Source organism: Oncorhynchus gorbuscha, linkage group LG02 (genome assembly GCF_021184085.1).
Source record: "Oncorhynchus gorbuscha isolate QuinsamMale2020 ecotype Even-year linkage group LG02, OgorEven_v1.0, whole genome shotgun sequence".
In the NCBI taxonomy this organism is placed as follows: Eukaryota; Metazoa; Chordata; class Actinopteri; order Salmoniformes; family Salmonidae; genus Oncorhynchus; species Oncorhynchus gorbuscha.
The window spans coordinates 73857197-73872868 of record NC_060174.1 but is presented as its reverse complement, the minus strand read 5'-3'; the positions used below and the strand labels follow the sequence as shown (position 1 = coordinate 73872868).

The following is a 15672-nucleotide window of genomic DNA, read 5'->3' as shown; positions in this document are numbered from 1 at the left end:
GTTTTTTTACCCTAGCATTACAACTAATTCAAATAAACAAGGCTTGATGATGAGTTGGTTATTTGAATCAGCTGTGTAATGCTAGGGCAAAAACCAAAAGGTGCACCCAGGGGGGACCCCAGGACTGAGTTTGGGAAACTCTGGTCTAAGCTAACGTGACGTGGACAGAGACTAGAGACGGCTACTGAGAGATGGTGCCAGACACTAACTTCACCCCAGTTAAAATCATGATCAATCAATGCAATAGGAAGTGGAGTGTATTAAAGTGTCTGCGTCCATCCGTAGCGTCAATACGTAAATATGAGATTGTGTCTAGTCAGCACATGGCTGCAGGACATTACGGCAACAGAGCTGGCACCAGGCAAGAGGACAGCAAACACACACGACTGGTAAATTATAGAATAGGATAGAACTACAAAATAAGTGCAAGATTATCTAGAATTCTGAAAAAAATAGTTTGCAGTTGTGTGTGTGTGTCTGTCTGTGTGTGTCTCTGTCTGTGTCTGTCTGTCTGTCTGTCTGTCTGTCTGTCTGTCTGTCTGTCTGTCTGTCTGTCTGTCTGTCTGTCTGTCTGTCTGTCTGTCTGTCTGTCTGTCTGTCTGTCTGTCTGTCTGTCTGTCTGTCTGTCTCTGTGTGTGTGTCTGTCTGTCTGTCTCTGTGTGTGTCTGTCTTTCTGTCTGTGTGTGTGTCTGTCTTTCTGTCTGTGTGTGTGTCTGTCTTTCTGTGTGTGTGTCTGTCTTTCTGTGTGTGTGTGTGTCTGTCTTTCTGTGTGTCTGTCTGTCTGTCTGTCTGTCTGTCTGTCTGTCTGTCTGTCTGTCTGTCTGTCTGTCTGTCTGTCTGTCTGTCTGTCTGTCTGTCTGTGTCTGTCTGTGTGTGGGGAAGGCCCATATGGGAGGTGCTGTGACTAGGTACACTGCTCTTCCACCAGAGAGTAATTGCATCAGAGTTGGGAACGCTTCCAGAACTGAGAGAAGAAAACCAGAAAGAGAAGGGTGCTGCAGACCTGTGCAGTGGTCCCAGAATTACACTCATCAGATGTACACACACTCAGAAGCACCACCTTCATCACTCATACAATATACATTCAACACACTAATATTCACAACCATACATCCACAAGAGGCACCCTCATTCTAAAACATACACACACCCTTGAATGAGTAGGTGTCCTCTGCAGTCACTGCATCACAGTGTCTGCTCCAGGGGGAGGAGATGGGCACAAACTGATTTACTGCAGCACATGAGCACGCACACACACGTATACACACACACACACACACCCTCATGTATACAAACACACTATCACACACACTATGATAAGCACATTCACACCAAGACTCAAGCAGAAGTACCACTAAAAGTACCTGCAGCGTTAACATTAAAGTAGGGAACAACCATTAACAGACTGGGACAAGGCTAAACAAAACTGCATGACCTAAATTGTTGCAACATATTGCTGATTCACTCCTTTCCTGCTCTCTCTTCCTCTCTTTTCCCTTTGTTCAAGGTCAAGGTCACTGACTAAGATAAATATTCAAATAATTTTGTCTCATGTACTTTTACTCTATAAATGATCTAGTTCTCAAACACAAACACACTGACCTAACCACAAACTGTAACTCACAATATCAGGGAAAACCTATTTCACAGTAAATCCAACAAATGATACTGTATCTTTCGAGACTAATTCAAATATCTCAATGTCTTTCTGTATGATGTCTATATAATTGTGTATAATTATGTAATATGTGTTTAATGTATATACTCTTTCTGGGTGTGTACTGTATGTAAAGGTGAATCAAGGTTTTGAGTTGTGTGAATAACGAGTCTTCTGTTCCACCCCCAGTGTATCTGTCTGGGTATGTACTGTATGTAAAGGTGAATCAAGGTTTTGAGTTGTGTGAATAATGAGTCTTCTGTTCCACCCCCAGCGTATCTGTCTGGGTATGTACTGTATGTAAAGGTGAATCAAGGTTTTGAGTTGTGTGAATAATGAGTCTTCTGTTCCACCCCCAGTGTATCTGTCTGGGTATGTACTGTATGTAAAGGTGAATCAAGGTTTTGAGTTGTGTGAATAAAGAGTCTTCTGTTCCACCCCCAGTGTATCTGTCTGGGTATGTACTGTATGTAAAGGTGAATCAAGGTTTTGAGTTGTGTGAATAACGAGTCTTCTGTTCCACCCCCAGTGTATCTGTCTGGGTATGTACTGTATGTAAAGGTGAATCAAGGTTTTGAGTTGTGTGAATAACAAGTCTTCTGTTCCACCCCCAGTGTATCTGTCTGGGTATGTACTGTATGTAAAGGTGAATCAAGGTTTTGAGTTGTGTGAATAAAGAGTCTTCTGTTCCACCCCCAGTGTATCTGTCTGGTATGTACTGTATGTAAAGGTGAATCAAGGTTTTGAGTTGTGTGAATAAAGAGTCTTCTGTTCCACCCCCAGCGTATCTGTCTGAACAATCTATCATCCTTAGACAGAGTTAGTTAGATTATCAAGGAGGCAGCTTTTATTTCAGCCCAACAAAGTCCTGCAAAATACACACACAATGGCAGGTCCTCACATGTCACTGGGCTGGTCCACGACACTCTAAACCAGGGTTTTCCAAACCCAGTCCTGGGCTCGGCTCAGAGGGTGTACGTTTTGGTTTTTGCCCTAGCATTACACAGCTGGTTCAAATAACCAACTAATCATCAAGCTTTGACTATTTGAATCAGCTGTGTTGTGCTGGGGCAAAAACCAACAACGTGCACCCAGGAGGAGCTCTAGGACCGAGTTTGGGAAACTCTGCTTTAAACCACACAACACCTGCCTGCTCACACAGGCACTACCCAGCCTGGCCTGACCCCGGCCGTGTTGGTGTGGCTGTCTCTACAGCAGGAAGGCTACACACTTCAAAGCTTATATTAATGTGCACAGTAAACAGTAAAGATTATACTTCTGGTGAAGTGTTTTAAAATGGGACGCAACATGGAACAAGGTGGCACCCTCTTTCACAAAACTGGTCCAATGATAGGACCCTGCCACTGTGATAGGTAGCCAATGATAGGACCCTGCCACTGTGATAGGCAGCCAATGATAGGACCCTGCCACTGTGATAGGTAGCCAATGATAGGACCCTGCCACTGTGATAGGCAGCCAATGATAGGCAGCCAATGATAGGACCCTGCCACTGTGATAGGTAGCCAATGATAGGAGGACCCTGCCACTAGCCACTGTGATAGGCAGCCAATGATAGGACCCTGCCACCACTGTAGGATGCCACTGTGATAGCCAATGATAGGACCTGTGATAGGTAGCCAATGACCCTGCCACCCTGCCACTGTGATAGGTAGCCAATGATAGGACCCTGCCACTGTGATATAGGATAGGACCCTGCCACTGTGATAGGTAGCCAATGATAGGACCCTGCCACTGCCAGCCAATGATAGGACCCTGCCACTGTGATAGGCAGCCAATGATAGGACCCTGCCACTGTGATAGGAGCCCAGGACCCTGTGATAGGTAGCCAATGATAGGACCCTGCCACTGTGATAGGCAGCCAATGATAGGACCCTGCCACTGTGATAGGTAGCCAATGATAGGACCCTGCCACTGTGATAGGCAGCCAATGATAGGACCCTGCCACTGTGATAGGTAGCCAATGATAGGACCCTGCCACTGTGATAGGTAGCCAATGATAGGACCCTGCCACTGTGATAGGTAGCCAATAGGACCCTGCCACTGTGATAGGTAGCCAATGATAGGACCCTGCCACTGTGATAGGCAATGACAGGAGCCACTGTGATAGGTAGCCAATAGGACCCTGCCACTGTGATAGGTAGCCAATGATAGGACCCTGCCACTGTGACCCTGCCACTGTGATAGGTAGCCAATGACAGGACCCTGCCACTGTGATATAGCCAATAGGACCCTGCCACTGTGATAGGCAGCCAATGATAGGACCCTGCCATGATAGCCAAGATAGGACCCTGCCACTGTGATAGGTAGCCAATGATAGGACCCTGCCACTGTGATAGGCAGCCAATGATAGGACCCTGCCACTGTGATAGGTAGCCAATGACAGGACCCTGCCACTGTGATAGGTAGCCAATGATAGGACCCTGCCACTGTGATAGGTAGCCAATGATAGGACCCTGCCACTGTGATAGGTAGCCAATGATAGGACCCTGCCACTGTGATAGGTAGCCAATGACAGGCAGCCACCTCTCTGTTTTCTCTTTCATGCCTCCTTTTCAGTACTGTATCTATCTTGCTATAAAACCTTTCTAGTCTTATAGGTAAGGCAGATTTACAACCTATATCTTATGTCATGAAAACCATCTTTCGAGTTAAAACCATCAAAACAAGCATTATTTTATTGAAAAACACACAATAAAATAAATCTCTCAACCTTATAAAACGTGTGATAAAATATACAGTTTTGATCTTTACAAACGCATACATGAAATAAATCAATAGAATCATTCATGGAATTCTTTACCAGGAGAATACGGTTTCCAGTCCCATGGGAGGGTAATGGGTCTGGCTGGTGGCAGATATAGATCAGAAGGAACAGAACACATCAGATTGGATAACTGCACAAGCAGGTGAACAGAACCAGCACCTTGTAGAGTCTCCTGCTAGAATGGACTGGCAATGTCCTCATGATTGGTACAGTGACATCTTCATGTTTCTCCTAAACGGAAAGTCATACTCATGTACACTGTAGGAGTGAGCGGCAGACTGGGGTGTTGGCAGTGTCTTGGATAGACTCCTCTGTTCATTTGGCTCATAGGCAGCTTTGTAATACAACAGGAGAGGCAGAATATGAGAAAGGGAGAAACCTTTGAGACCACAACACCCATTATCCTCAGTGTGGACACAGAGGGAGAAAGATGGAGCTGCTTCCTATAATGGACAAATGGTGGCAACATCAGTTCACAAAAATGACAGAACCCATGGAAAACAGGCTTCTTCATGGAAAACAGGCTTCTCCATTGTAAACAGGCTTCTTCATGGTAAACAGGCTTCTTCGTGGTAAACAGGCTTCTTCATGGAATGGTGGGGTTCTTCTACATTCAAAGATGTATCACAGTTCCTTTTATATCCAGAAGTAATAGGCAGTCATTTAAGTTGTCATTTTTGCAGGAAGCAGGAGAGCGTTGGCCAGGAAAACTAAATGTCAGATAGTCACTGAAAACTCCTGGAAAGCTTCCAAAAGCCTTGCTGCCCAATGCCCTTAGCCTTAACATTAGCCACTGCCAGATACAGGGCTGCCCTATCCCTTACCTTAGCAACCCCCAGATGCCACAGGTTTAACAAAAGTGTTTCACTGACTTAACTCACCATGGGACCTTGACCATAACCACAAAAAAATACTCGCTAAATTGGCAGTCAAAAACAATTTTGGAATGATGTCCATATGAGCCATGAGCTCAACTGTATGTTGATTATTCAAGTGGTAAAATAATTGTGTAAACGAATTTGGAACAAATGGCTACCATCCCAAATGTGATGAAGAAGAAGATGGATACTGGAGCAAAGAGTTGCTGAACCAGTCTGCTAGTTGAGTTGGATGCCACCACATCAGGAGACTGCAGCTGGTGCCAATTCAGCCATATCTAACAAGAGTTAATGTAGAGAAGCACAGACAGAGACATAGGCCAGGCCAGGCAGCTGGGCCAGCAGTCCCAGTGTGAGTTGATGTAGAGAAGCACAGACAGACAGACATAGGCCAGGCCAGGCAGCTGGGCCAGCAGTCCCAGTGTGAGTTAATGTAGAGAAGCACAGAGACGGACAGACATAGGCCAGGCCAGGCAGCTGGGCCAGCAGTCCCAGTGTGAGTTGATGTAGAGAAGCACAGACAGAGACATAGGCCAGGCCAGGCAGCTGGGCCAGCAGTCCCAGTGTGAGTTGATGTAGAGAAGCACAGACAGAGACATAGGCCAGGCCAGGCAGCTGGGCCAGCAGTCCCAGTGTGAGTTAATGTAGAGAAGCACAGACAGAGACATAGGCCAGGCCAGGCAGCTGGGCCAGCAGTCCCAGTGTGAGTTAATGTAGAGAAGCACAGACAGAGACATAGGCCAGGCCAGGCAGCTGGGCCAGCAGTCCCAGTGTGAGTTGATGTTAGTGAAAAAGTTCCAAAGAACAGCAATTTTGGTTTTTAAAAATTCCTCCAACATACTGGTATCTCTTGGACTATTACTCAGTAAAATAATTGACTCAAATAGACTACTGGTAGTCATAATACTACATAGTTAAAATTAAATAACATAGCTGTTTGTTAAAAAACATGAAATGGTGCCTGGAAAAGTGGTGGAATGTAAAGGGATCACTAATACTGGGTTAAGTTCAACTACAGTAGCAAGTTGAGTCTGAATGGCGACTCATGTGAGCAGACGGTAGAAGAAAGCAGGACCCCCCCTCATCAGTCCTCCCAAACAGAGTGGACCTGGAATGGCCAGCCCCTCTAGTCAGAGACCAGTCCATACAAACAGGACACCTCACCCACACCAGCAAAGGTAGGGAGGGGATTTGCCCCTGACCCCTGGACCCCCCTAGACCCCTCAACACACTGTAGGGTCCTTCCACTCCTTCTTCTCCCTGGCATTTAGCTCTCTCTCCTCTAGGACACTGGCATTTAGCTCTCTCTCCTCTTGGACCCTGGAATTTAACTCGCTCTCCTCTAGGACCCTGCCATTTAGCTCTCTCTCCTCTAGGACCCTGGCATTTAACTCTCTCTCCTCTAGGACCCTGGCATTTAGCTCTCTCTCCTCTAGGACCCTGCCATTTAACTCTCTCTCCTGCAGTTCCCTCCCCTGCAGCTCCAGGTCTGTGTTGGCGTGGCGGTTGAGTTTGCGGTACTTGAACACCACAAAGATGCCCAGCACCACCAGGACTATGGCGATGGCTGCCCCGATGGCTACAGCCAGCATGCCTATCTCAGAGACGGAGACTGGGGGGAGCAGCACAACAACACACACACAGCAATACATTAGCACTGACTGGCATTCCTCAATAACCCTTTACAAGTGTCTGGTAGAATTACAGTGGGGCAAAAAAGTATTTAGTCAGCCACCAATTGTGCATGTTCTCCCACTTAAAAAGATGAGAGGCCTGTAATTTTCATTATAGGTACACTTCAACTATGACAGACAAAATGTGAGAAAAAAAATCCAGAAAATCACATTGTAGGATTTTTTATGAATTTATTTGCAAATTATGGTGGAAAATAAGTATTTGGTCAGTAACAAAAGTTTATCTCAATACTTTGTTATATACCCTTTGTTGGCAATGACAGAGGTCAAACGTTTTCTGTAAGTTGCTGGTACTTTGGCCCATTCCTCCATCCAGATCTCCTCTAGGGCAGTGATGTTTTGGGGCTGTTGCTGGGCAACACGGACTTTCAACTCCCTTCAAAGATTTTCTATGGGGTTGAGATCTGGAGACTGGCTAGGCCACTCCAGGACCTTGAAATGCTTCTTACGAAGCCACTCCTTCGTTGCCCGGGTGGTGTGTTTGGGATCATTGTCATGCAGAAAGACCCAGCCACGTTTCATCTTCAATGCCCTTGCTGATGGAAGGAGGTTTTCACTGAAAATCTCACGATACATGGCCCCATTCATTCTTTCCTTTACACGGATCAGTCGTCCTGGCGGCGTAGTGTGTTACTGATGGTAGGCTTTGTTACTTTGGTCCCAGCTCTCTGCAGGTCATTCACTAGGTCCCCCCGTGTGGTTCTGGGATTTTTGCTCACCGTTCTTCATTTTGACCCCACGGGGTGAGATCTTGCGTGGAGCCCCAGATCGAGGGAGATTATCAGTGGTCTTGTATGTCTTCCATTTACTAATAATTGCTCCCACATTTGATTTATTCAAACCAAGCTGCTTACCTATTGCAGATTCAGTCTTCCCAGCCTGGTGCAGGTCTACAATTTTGTTTCTGGTGTCCTTTGACAGCCCTTTGGTCTTGGCCATAGTGGAGTTTGGAGTGTGACTGTTTTAGGTTGTAGACTGGTGTCTTTTATACTGATAACAAGTTCAAACAGGTGTCATTAATATAGGTAACGAGTGGAGGACAAAATAAGAAGTTAAAGTTAAAGAAGAAGTTACAGGTCTGTGAGAGCCAGATATCTTGCTTGTTTGTAGGTGACCAAATACTTATTTTCCACCGTAATTTGCAAATAAATTCATTAAAAATCCTACAATGTGATTTTCTGAATGTATTTTCTAATTTTGTCTGTCATAGTTGAAGTGTACCTATGATGAAAATTACAGGCATCTCTCATCTTTTTAAGTGGGAGAACTTGCACAATTGGTGGCTGACTAAATACTTTTTTGCCCCACTGTATATAGTACATTTTAACATAGAGTAGTTATTTGTGAACTTAGATTAATTGTCAGGCTAACTGACTTGCTGACTGACCTTTGTGGACGACCCTGAGGGTGACCTCTCCGTTGATGCCGTGGACGTCAGGCAGGTTGCGAACCTGGCAGGTGTAGGTACCGTTGAAGGTGAAGGGAACGTCCTGGAGGCTGATGGAGGCGTCCTGTCTCAGGATGTCCCCCGACCACACCACATGGCCCTTAAACCGCCCCTCTGTAGGGGGGTATGCCGTATCCTGGTAGTAAAACACCTGACACACACACGTTTCAAAGAATACATACATTAATAAACATGACACACATTCACAGTGGTTCAAGGAAACATAAAGTGATGACTCAATACTCACTAGATTTTGATTTCACTCATTTAAGAACATGTACTACAAAGGTGTGTTCCCATTTCTAACCCCGTCTTCCCCCTAATTCAGACACATTCACTGCATGTCTAACCCCGTTTCCCCCCTAATTCAGACACATTCACTGCATGTCTAACCCCGTTTCCCCCCTAATTCAGACACATTCACTGCATGTCTAACCCCGTTTCCCCCTAATTCAGACACATTCACTGCATGTCTAACCCCCTAATTCAGACACATTCACTGCATGTCTAACCCCGTTTCCCCCTAATTCAGACACATTCACTGCATGTCTAACCCCGTTTCCCCTAATTCAGACACATTCACTGCATGTCTAACCCCGTTTCCCCCTAATTCAGACACATTCACTGCATGTCTAACCCCGTTTCCCCCTAATTCAGACACATTCACTGCATGTCTAAACCCTAATTCAGACACATTCACTGCATGTCTAACCCCGTTTCCCCCTAATTCAGACACATTCACTGCATGTCTAACCCCGTTTTCCCCCTAATTCAGACACATTCACTGCACGTCTAACCCCGTTTTCACCCTAATTCAGACACATTCACTGCATGTCTAACCCCGTTTTCACCCTAATTCAGACACATTCACTGCATGTCTAACCCCGATTTCCCCCTAATTCAGACACATTCACTGCATGTCTACTGTTAGTCCGTCTTCCAGTATGGAAAGGTCACCCACCGACTCCTCGTCTCCCGGGGCCAAGGGACGGAAGTTCCAGGAGACAATCACAGAGGAGAGGGACACGGGGTGTTTGGACTTAAAGGTGCACTTCAGTTTCACTTCTGTCCCGTTCACTGCCTCCACCTCATTGGACATAAAAACCTCCATCCCACCGACTCGCAGCACACCTGAAACAAAGAATGGACCCAATGAGACACGCAGGCACAGATATACAGTGCAGTATACATTATATAGAATAAATGCATTTAAATAACCCTGAGAACAGCATTAGCAAGCACCTTATCAAAGTCCTCATAGAATGTTCAGAGTACACTACTAAACACAGAAATCTTTATTTCACAGCTTCGAGGATGCATATGACCATGAGAAGGTTGATAGTGGTTTTTAAAACAAAATGTCTGTTTACATATCTTCAGTTTAAACGTAGCTCACAAAGTGTACCCACCCTCCCTTAAATTATGCATTTTGTACACAGTCAAACTCCTCAAGCGTGTCTCCTCTCCTACAGTACTTTATGTAGTCCAGTGTGGACTAATCACGACAATAAGCTGAGCTAGAGTTCTAATTCACACTTAAGTCAAACACAAAGAAAACTGAGAGAGCAAATCAACTATATATCCAGGCTGTATCACATCCTGCTGTGATTGGGAGTCCCATAGGGCGGTGCACGATTGGCCCAGTGTTGTCCAAGTTTGGTCATCAATGTAAATAAGAATATGTTCTTAAATGACTTGCCTAGTTAAATAAAGGTTAAATAAATCAAATAATAATAATAAAATTAGAAAGCAGGTGGAATGGCCCTGTAATGATTCACTCAGCATTCCACTGCTGTGCCAGGCCTTCACTGTGTTATATGTGTGTGTGTGTGTGTGTGGTTAATGATTGTAGGTGTTCAATCCAGAGGTCCACCTATGAGAGACTGAACCAGCCAGGGACTATTAAAGGATTCTGATAAAGCTGTTCTGGCAAACATTCAATCTTACATCTGTATCCATTGGCACGGACAAATAATTAATTTTGGTTTGAATTCAGGTAGCCTATTCAATTTATTATCAAATTTAACTATTTGTTTCTTAGAATACACTGATATAGCCTATGCATGTTCTAATTGTATCAGGTACAGTATTTAAAATATATATTTTCTGTTAAAATAAAGACAATTATATGCCTCATTTGCATAAATACAACAGGTGTATTTGTATACATGAAACATTAACATAAATAGGAAGAGGGCTGCAACCACCAAAACCCTTGTCTACTGAGCCACCAAAACCCTTGTCTACTGAGCCACCAAAACCCTTGTCTACTGAGCCACCAAAACCCTTGCTCTGTCAAAACTGTCTAGAGCCAAAACCTGTCTACTCACCTGTCGCTGTCTGAGACTGCCTCATGAGCCACCAAAATTACTGTTGTCTACTGCCACCAAAACTTGTCTGTTGCAAACCCTTGTTCAACAAGTGTGTCAACAGCCACCAAAACCCTTGTTTTTTCTCCGTGATGCTGATGACTATTTTTGTCCACTTATACAGGGGTAATAAAGACCCCGTGGCTATGGTGGTGAGTAGTTGACTCAAAGAGAGAGAAAGACAATAGTTGAACAGTGTTGCACGAATTCATTTCTTCAAAAATTAAGGAGAAGCAGCAGAGAGAGAAATTGTATTTGTTTTCCCTCCAGTTTCAGTTTGACTTATACTAGCTAATGCAGCCTACTCAAGGACCTGACTCTAACGGACAGGAATGCTATTTTTTGTTAGCTAGCTGGCTAAGGCTATCCAATACGCCAACTCTTTCAATTTAAGGCAAGCTTTTGATTTTAACAATTTATCGTCACCGGGTCCAGGCGGTGCAACTGCTAGCTGTACACTACTGCGTGATTCTACACATCGATTGGATTGTGGGCTTACTAACGCTTTAGTTCTAGTAGCTACACTATGTATACAAAAGTATGTGTTCACACCTTCAAATTAGTGGATTTGGCTATTACAGCCACACTGACAGGCAGGGGGCGCAACTTTTGTTTTAGAAGTGGGGGGGGCACATAATATATATATTTGTCAAATATCTGCCCTGCTAGAGCTGGCCCGGTCAACTGTAAGTGCTGTTATTGTGAAGTGGAAAAGTCTAGGAGCAACAACGGCTCAGCTGCAAAGTGGTAGGCCACACAAGAATGGGAACGCCAAGTTCCGAAGCCTAAGATCACCATGCGCAATGCCAAGGTTCGGCTAGAGTGGTGTAAAGCTCGCCACCATTGGACTCTGGAGCAGTTGAAACTCTTACTCTGGAGTGATGAATCACGCTTCACTATCTGGCAGGCGAACGGATGAATCTGGGTTTGGCAGATGCCAGGAGAACGCTACCTGCCCCAATGCATAGTGCCAACTGTAAAGTTTGGTGGAGGAGGAATAATGGTCTGGGGCTGTTTTTTATGCGTCGGGCTGGGTCCCTAGTCCCAGTGAAGGGAAATCTTAACGCTACAGCATACAATGACATTCTAGACGATTCTGTGCTTTCAACTTTGTGGCAACAGTTTGGGAAGGGCCTTTCCTGGTTCAGCTTGACAATGCCCCCGTGCACAAAGCGAGGTTCATACAGAAATGGTTTGTCAAGCTCGGTGTGGAAGAACTTGACTGGCCTGCACAGAGCCCTGACCTCAACCTCATCAAACACCTTTGGGATGAATTGGAACACAGACTGCGAGCCAGGCCTAAATCGCCCAACATCAGTGCCCGACTTCACTAATGCTCGTGGCTGAATGGAAGTCCCCGCAACAATATTCCATCTAGTGGAAAGCCTTCCCAGAAAAGTGTTACAGCATGCAAAGGTGGGACCATCTCCATATTAATGCCCATGATTTTGGAATGAGATATTCGATGAGCAGGTGTCCAAATACTTTTGGTAATGTATATGATGTTAGCTAATATGGCGACACCTATGTAGGCTATGAGTTGTGTTTATGGTATGAAGGTTTGGCTTGGAGAGGTTTTTTCGCCTGATCACAGACAGCTGTTGTGTTGTGCACTGAACACCACAAGCAAAGGGAAAATGTGTGAGGAGGAGAGAGCATAGATGTGATGCTGCTGTTTGTATGGCTGCTATGAAAGTGAACTGTGTGTGCGGGAGATCAGGGTTGTATTCATTCTGCCAATTCTGTTGCAAAACGTTTCTTAATATTTGACTGCAGTGGGCTAAATCAGGGTCACACAGACTTTCTTGGTAGTCTTAAATAAATCCACTTTGAAACAAAAGTAAAAACCTCACACACATGGTTGTGGGCTTAAAAAAAGAAGACACTTGTACAATGTCAGATATAGAGTTGAAATGTATTCAATTTTGAGTTTGCATCCCAATATTACACATTATATGCATCACAGAAAACTGACAGAACTGTTTGACATAGAAACACTCGATTTCCTGCTATTTAAAAAAAATAAAGTTATTAATAAAATATGAATAACATTCCACCCATGAGGTCACTAGGTAATTTGAATGCAGAAAAGGGCTACAAGGAAAAAAACTGGGATGGACCTACCTGAATTCTTAGTTCTTATACACTGAACAAAAATCTAATCACCATATGTAAAGTGTTGGTCCCATGTTTCATGAGCTGAAATAAAAAATCCCAGACGTTTTCCATAATATTTATATTATGCACAAAAGCTTGTTTCTCTCAAATTTTGTGCACAAATGTGTTTACATCCCTGCATTTCTCCTTTGCCAAGTTAATCCATCCACCTGACAGGTGTGGCATATCAAGAAGCTGATTAAACAGAATGATAATTACACAGATGCACCTTGTGCCGGGGACAATAAAAGGCCACTCTAAAATGTGCAGTTTTGTCACGCAATACAATGCCACAGATGTCTCAAGTTGAGGGAGCGTGCAGTTGGCTTGCTGACTGCAGGAATGTCCACCACAGCTGATGAAACTGTGGGTTTGCAGTGCCGAAGAATTTCTGCATAAACTGTCAGAAACAGCCTCAGGGAAGCTCATCTGCGTGCTCGTCGTCCTTACCAGGATCTTGACCTGACTGCAGTTTGGCGTCGTAACCAACTTCAGTGGGCAAATGCTCACCTTCAATTGCCACTGGCACGCTGGAGGAGTGTACTCTTCATGGATGAGTCCCGGTTTTAACTGTACCGGGCGTTGTGTGGGTGAGCGTTTTGCTGACGTCAACGTTGTCAACAGAGTACCCCATGTTGGCGGTGGGGTTATGGTATGGGCAGGCATAAGCTACAGACAATGAACACAATTGCATTTTATCAATGGCAATTTGAACGCACCGCGATACCGTGATAGATCCTAAGGCCCATTGTCGTGCTATCAATCCGTCGCCATTACCTCATGTTTCAGCAAGATAATGCACAGCCCCATGTCGCAAGGATCTGTACAAAATTCCTAGAAGCTGAAAATGTCCCAGTTCTTCCATGGCCTGAATACTCACCAGACATGTCACCTATTGAGCATGTTTGGGATGCTCTGGATTGACGTGTACGACAGCGTGATCCAGTTCTTGCCAATATCCGCCAACTTCACACAGCCATTGAAGAGGAGTGCGACAACATTCCACAGGCCACAATCAACTCTATGTGAAGGAGATGTGTCACACTGCATGAGGCAAATGGTGGTCATAGACTGACTATTTTTCTGATCAACGCCCCTAAACATTGTTTATGGTATCTGTGAGCAACAGAAACATATCTGTATTACCAGTCATGTGAAATCCATAAATTAGGGCCTGATGAATGTATTTAAATTGACTGATTTCCTTATATGAACTGTAACTCAGGAAAATCTTTGAAATTGTTGCACTTTGCATTTATGTTTGTTCAATGTAGATGGGTGCGAGAGGGGGTGCTGTGGGATTATTTAAAATACTCTAATAATTATCCGTGATTTTTGGCCTGGTCTACCTGAAAAACATGTCAATGTCGAAGCTATTCTATAATGATAAAGTATACAGACTCAAGAGTAGGTTACTCATTATCATTATGATGGAAATGAAGATAGGGGCTCTGTTCACCTGAACTGTAGCCATTTGAGCCCTACGGTTACTGAAATCAATGTTTTCACAGAATAATACTAGGCCTACGTGTTCGAGTATAACTCCAAATGGTGACTAATTGGACTGAAATCAGAAATGAAGGAAGTAACTTCGAACTCACCTGGCACTGCAAATCCACCCAGAAGCGCGAGGAACTGTAGCCATGTCCGATACATCGGATTGGCAGTTTGCTCAGGCCTTAAAGACTGACAAAATGTCAAACAGTTACTAGAAACCTCCAAAATTGAAAGTTTTAAGGGTCATGCAAGGATTACCTCAACAGGCTTTTGATAAAGTAATTTAGCGCTATGGACTCGGGAGTATGAAAGCACAGGCGATGTGCGCACTAGGACTGTAGGCGGCGTCATAAATAAGCAGCATCACACACTTTTTGCCTTTGCCAGTCTGGAGGGCGGGTGGTGTACAGTCTTGTCAAACCTGTTTGACCAAAACTATGTGTAAAGTATTCCTACTGCTGCTACAGGCCTACTTTTACCCGCAGGCAAAATCAGTTTTTCTTCCGGTAATTTCCATCCAATTGTGCATGCATGTGCAGGCAGTAGCAATGCACATACTAGTTAGGCATTTGATGTCCCTGGGAGAATATAAAGGTATTATGTCCCAAGCGCCAGAACCAATATTAAGGTACGATCTCCCACGCTGGGACAACATTTAGGTATAATGTTCCTAATGAGGTCTCTGGGACAACATATTGTTTATTTTCAAAACAACTAAAGCAAAGGTTTTGTCACTTTATTGCGTCGACTGCTTCCACCCGGTGGACATTTCTGTGTATTACACTAAAACCTGAAAATCATCTTCAAGCTATAATTTACATTCCAACCCACTAAATAAAGATACTGATATAATAATGATCGGAAATCACGTCAATAGATAATGCTTTTAAATGTGATACCTACCTAGTATTAAATGAAAGCCAAGAGGTGGAAAATGCTTCAATGGGAGATACACGACTCATCTCAAACCCTCAGAGGTAGTAATCAAACTTGTGGGAGAGGGGCATTCTTCTTACCAAACCACGTGACCTTTGTTTTGGAGGTGTTCAGAACAAGGTTAAGGGTAGAGAAAGCTTGTTGGACACTAAGAAAGCTTTGCTGTAGAGCATTTAACACTGACTTTTGTCGCCAGGAAATGTCCTGCCATCACAGGATCCTTGTAGGGACCTGATTTAAAACAGAAAAGTA

General features: G+C 44.3%; 1 protein-coding gene across 2 annotated transcripts; it reads right to left on the bottom strand.

Annotated features, from left to right (window-relative positions):
* Positions 1–4330: 4330 nt before the first annotated feature.
* LOC124009293 (myelin protein zero-like protein 2) lies at positions 4331–15043 on the bottom strand. 2 transcript variants are annotated; one of them, XM_046320950.1, is made up of 5 exons: positions 14589–15043; positions 9423–9592; positions 8402–8612; positions 6781–6932; positions 4331–6750 (listed from the first exon to the last, which is right to left on the bottom strand). In XM_046320950.1, exons 1-5 carry the CDS (start codon positions 14641–14643, stop codon positions 6544–6546), a joined length of 795 nt encoding a protein of 264 aa, XP_046176906.1. In that variant the 5' UTR covers positions 14644–15043; the 3' UTR covers positions 4331–6543. The 2 variants fall into 2 exon arrangements, with proteins under 2 accessions (XP_046176906.1, XP_046176895.1); XM_046320939.1 differs by having other exon boundaries at positions 4331–6932; positions 14589–15038.
* Between the last annotated feature and the right edge of the window lie 629 nt (positions 15044–15672).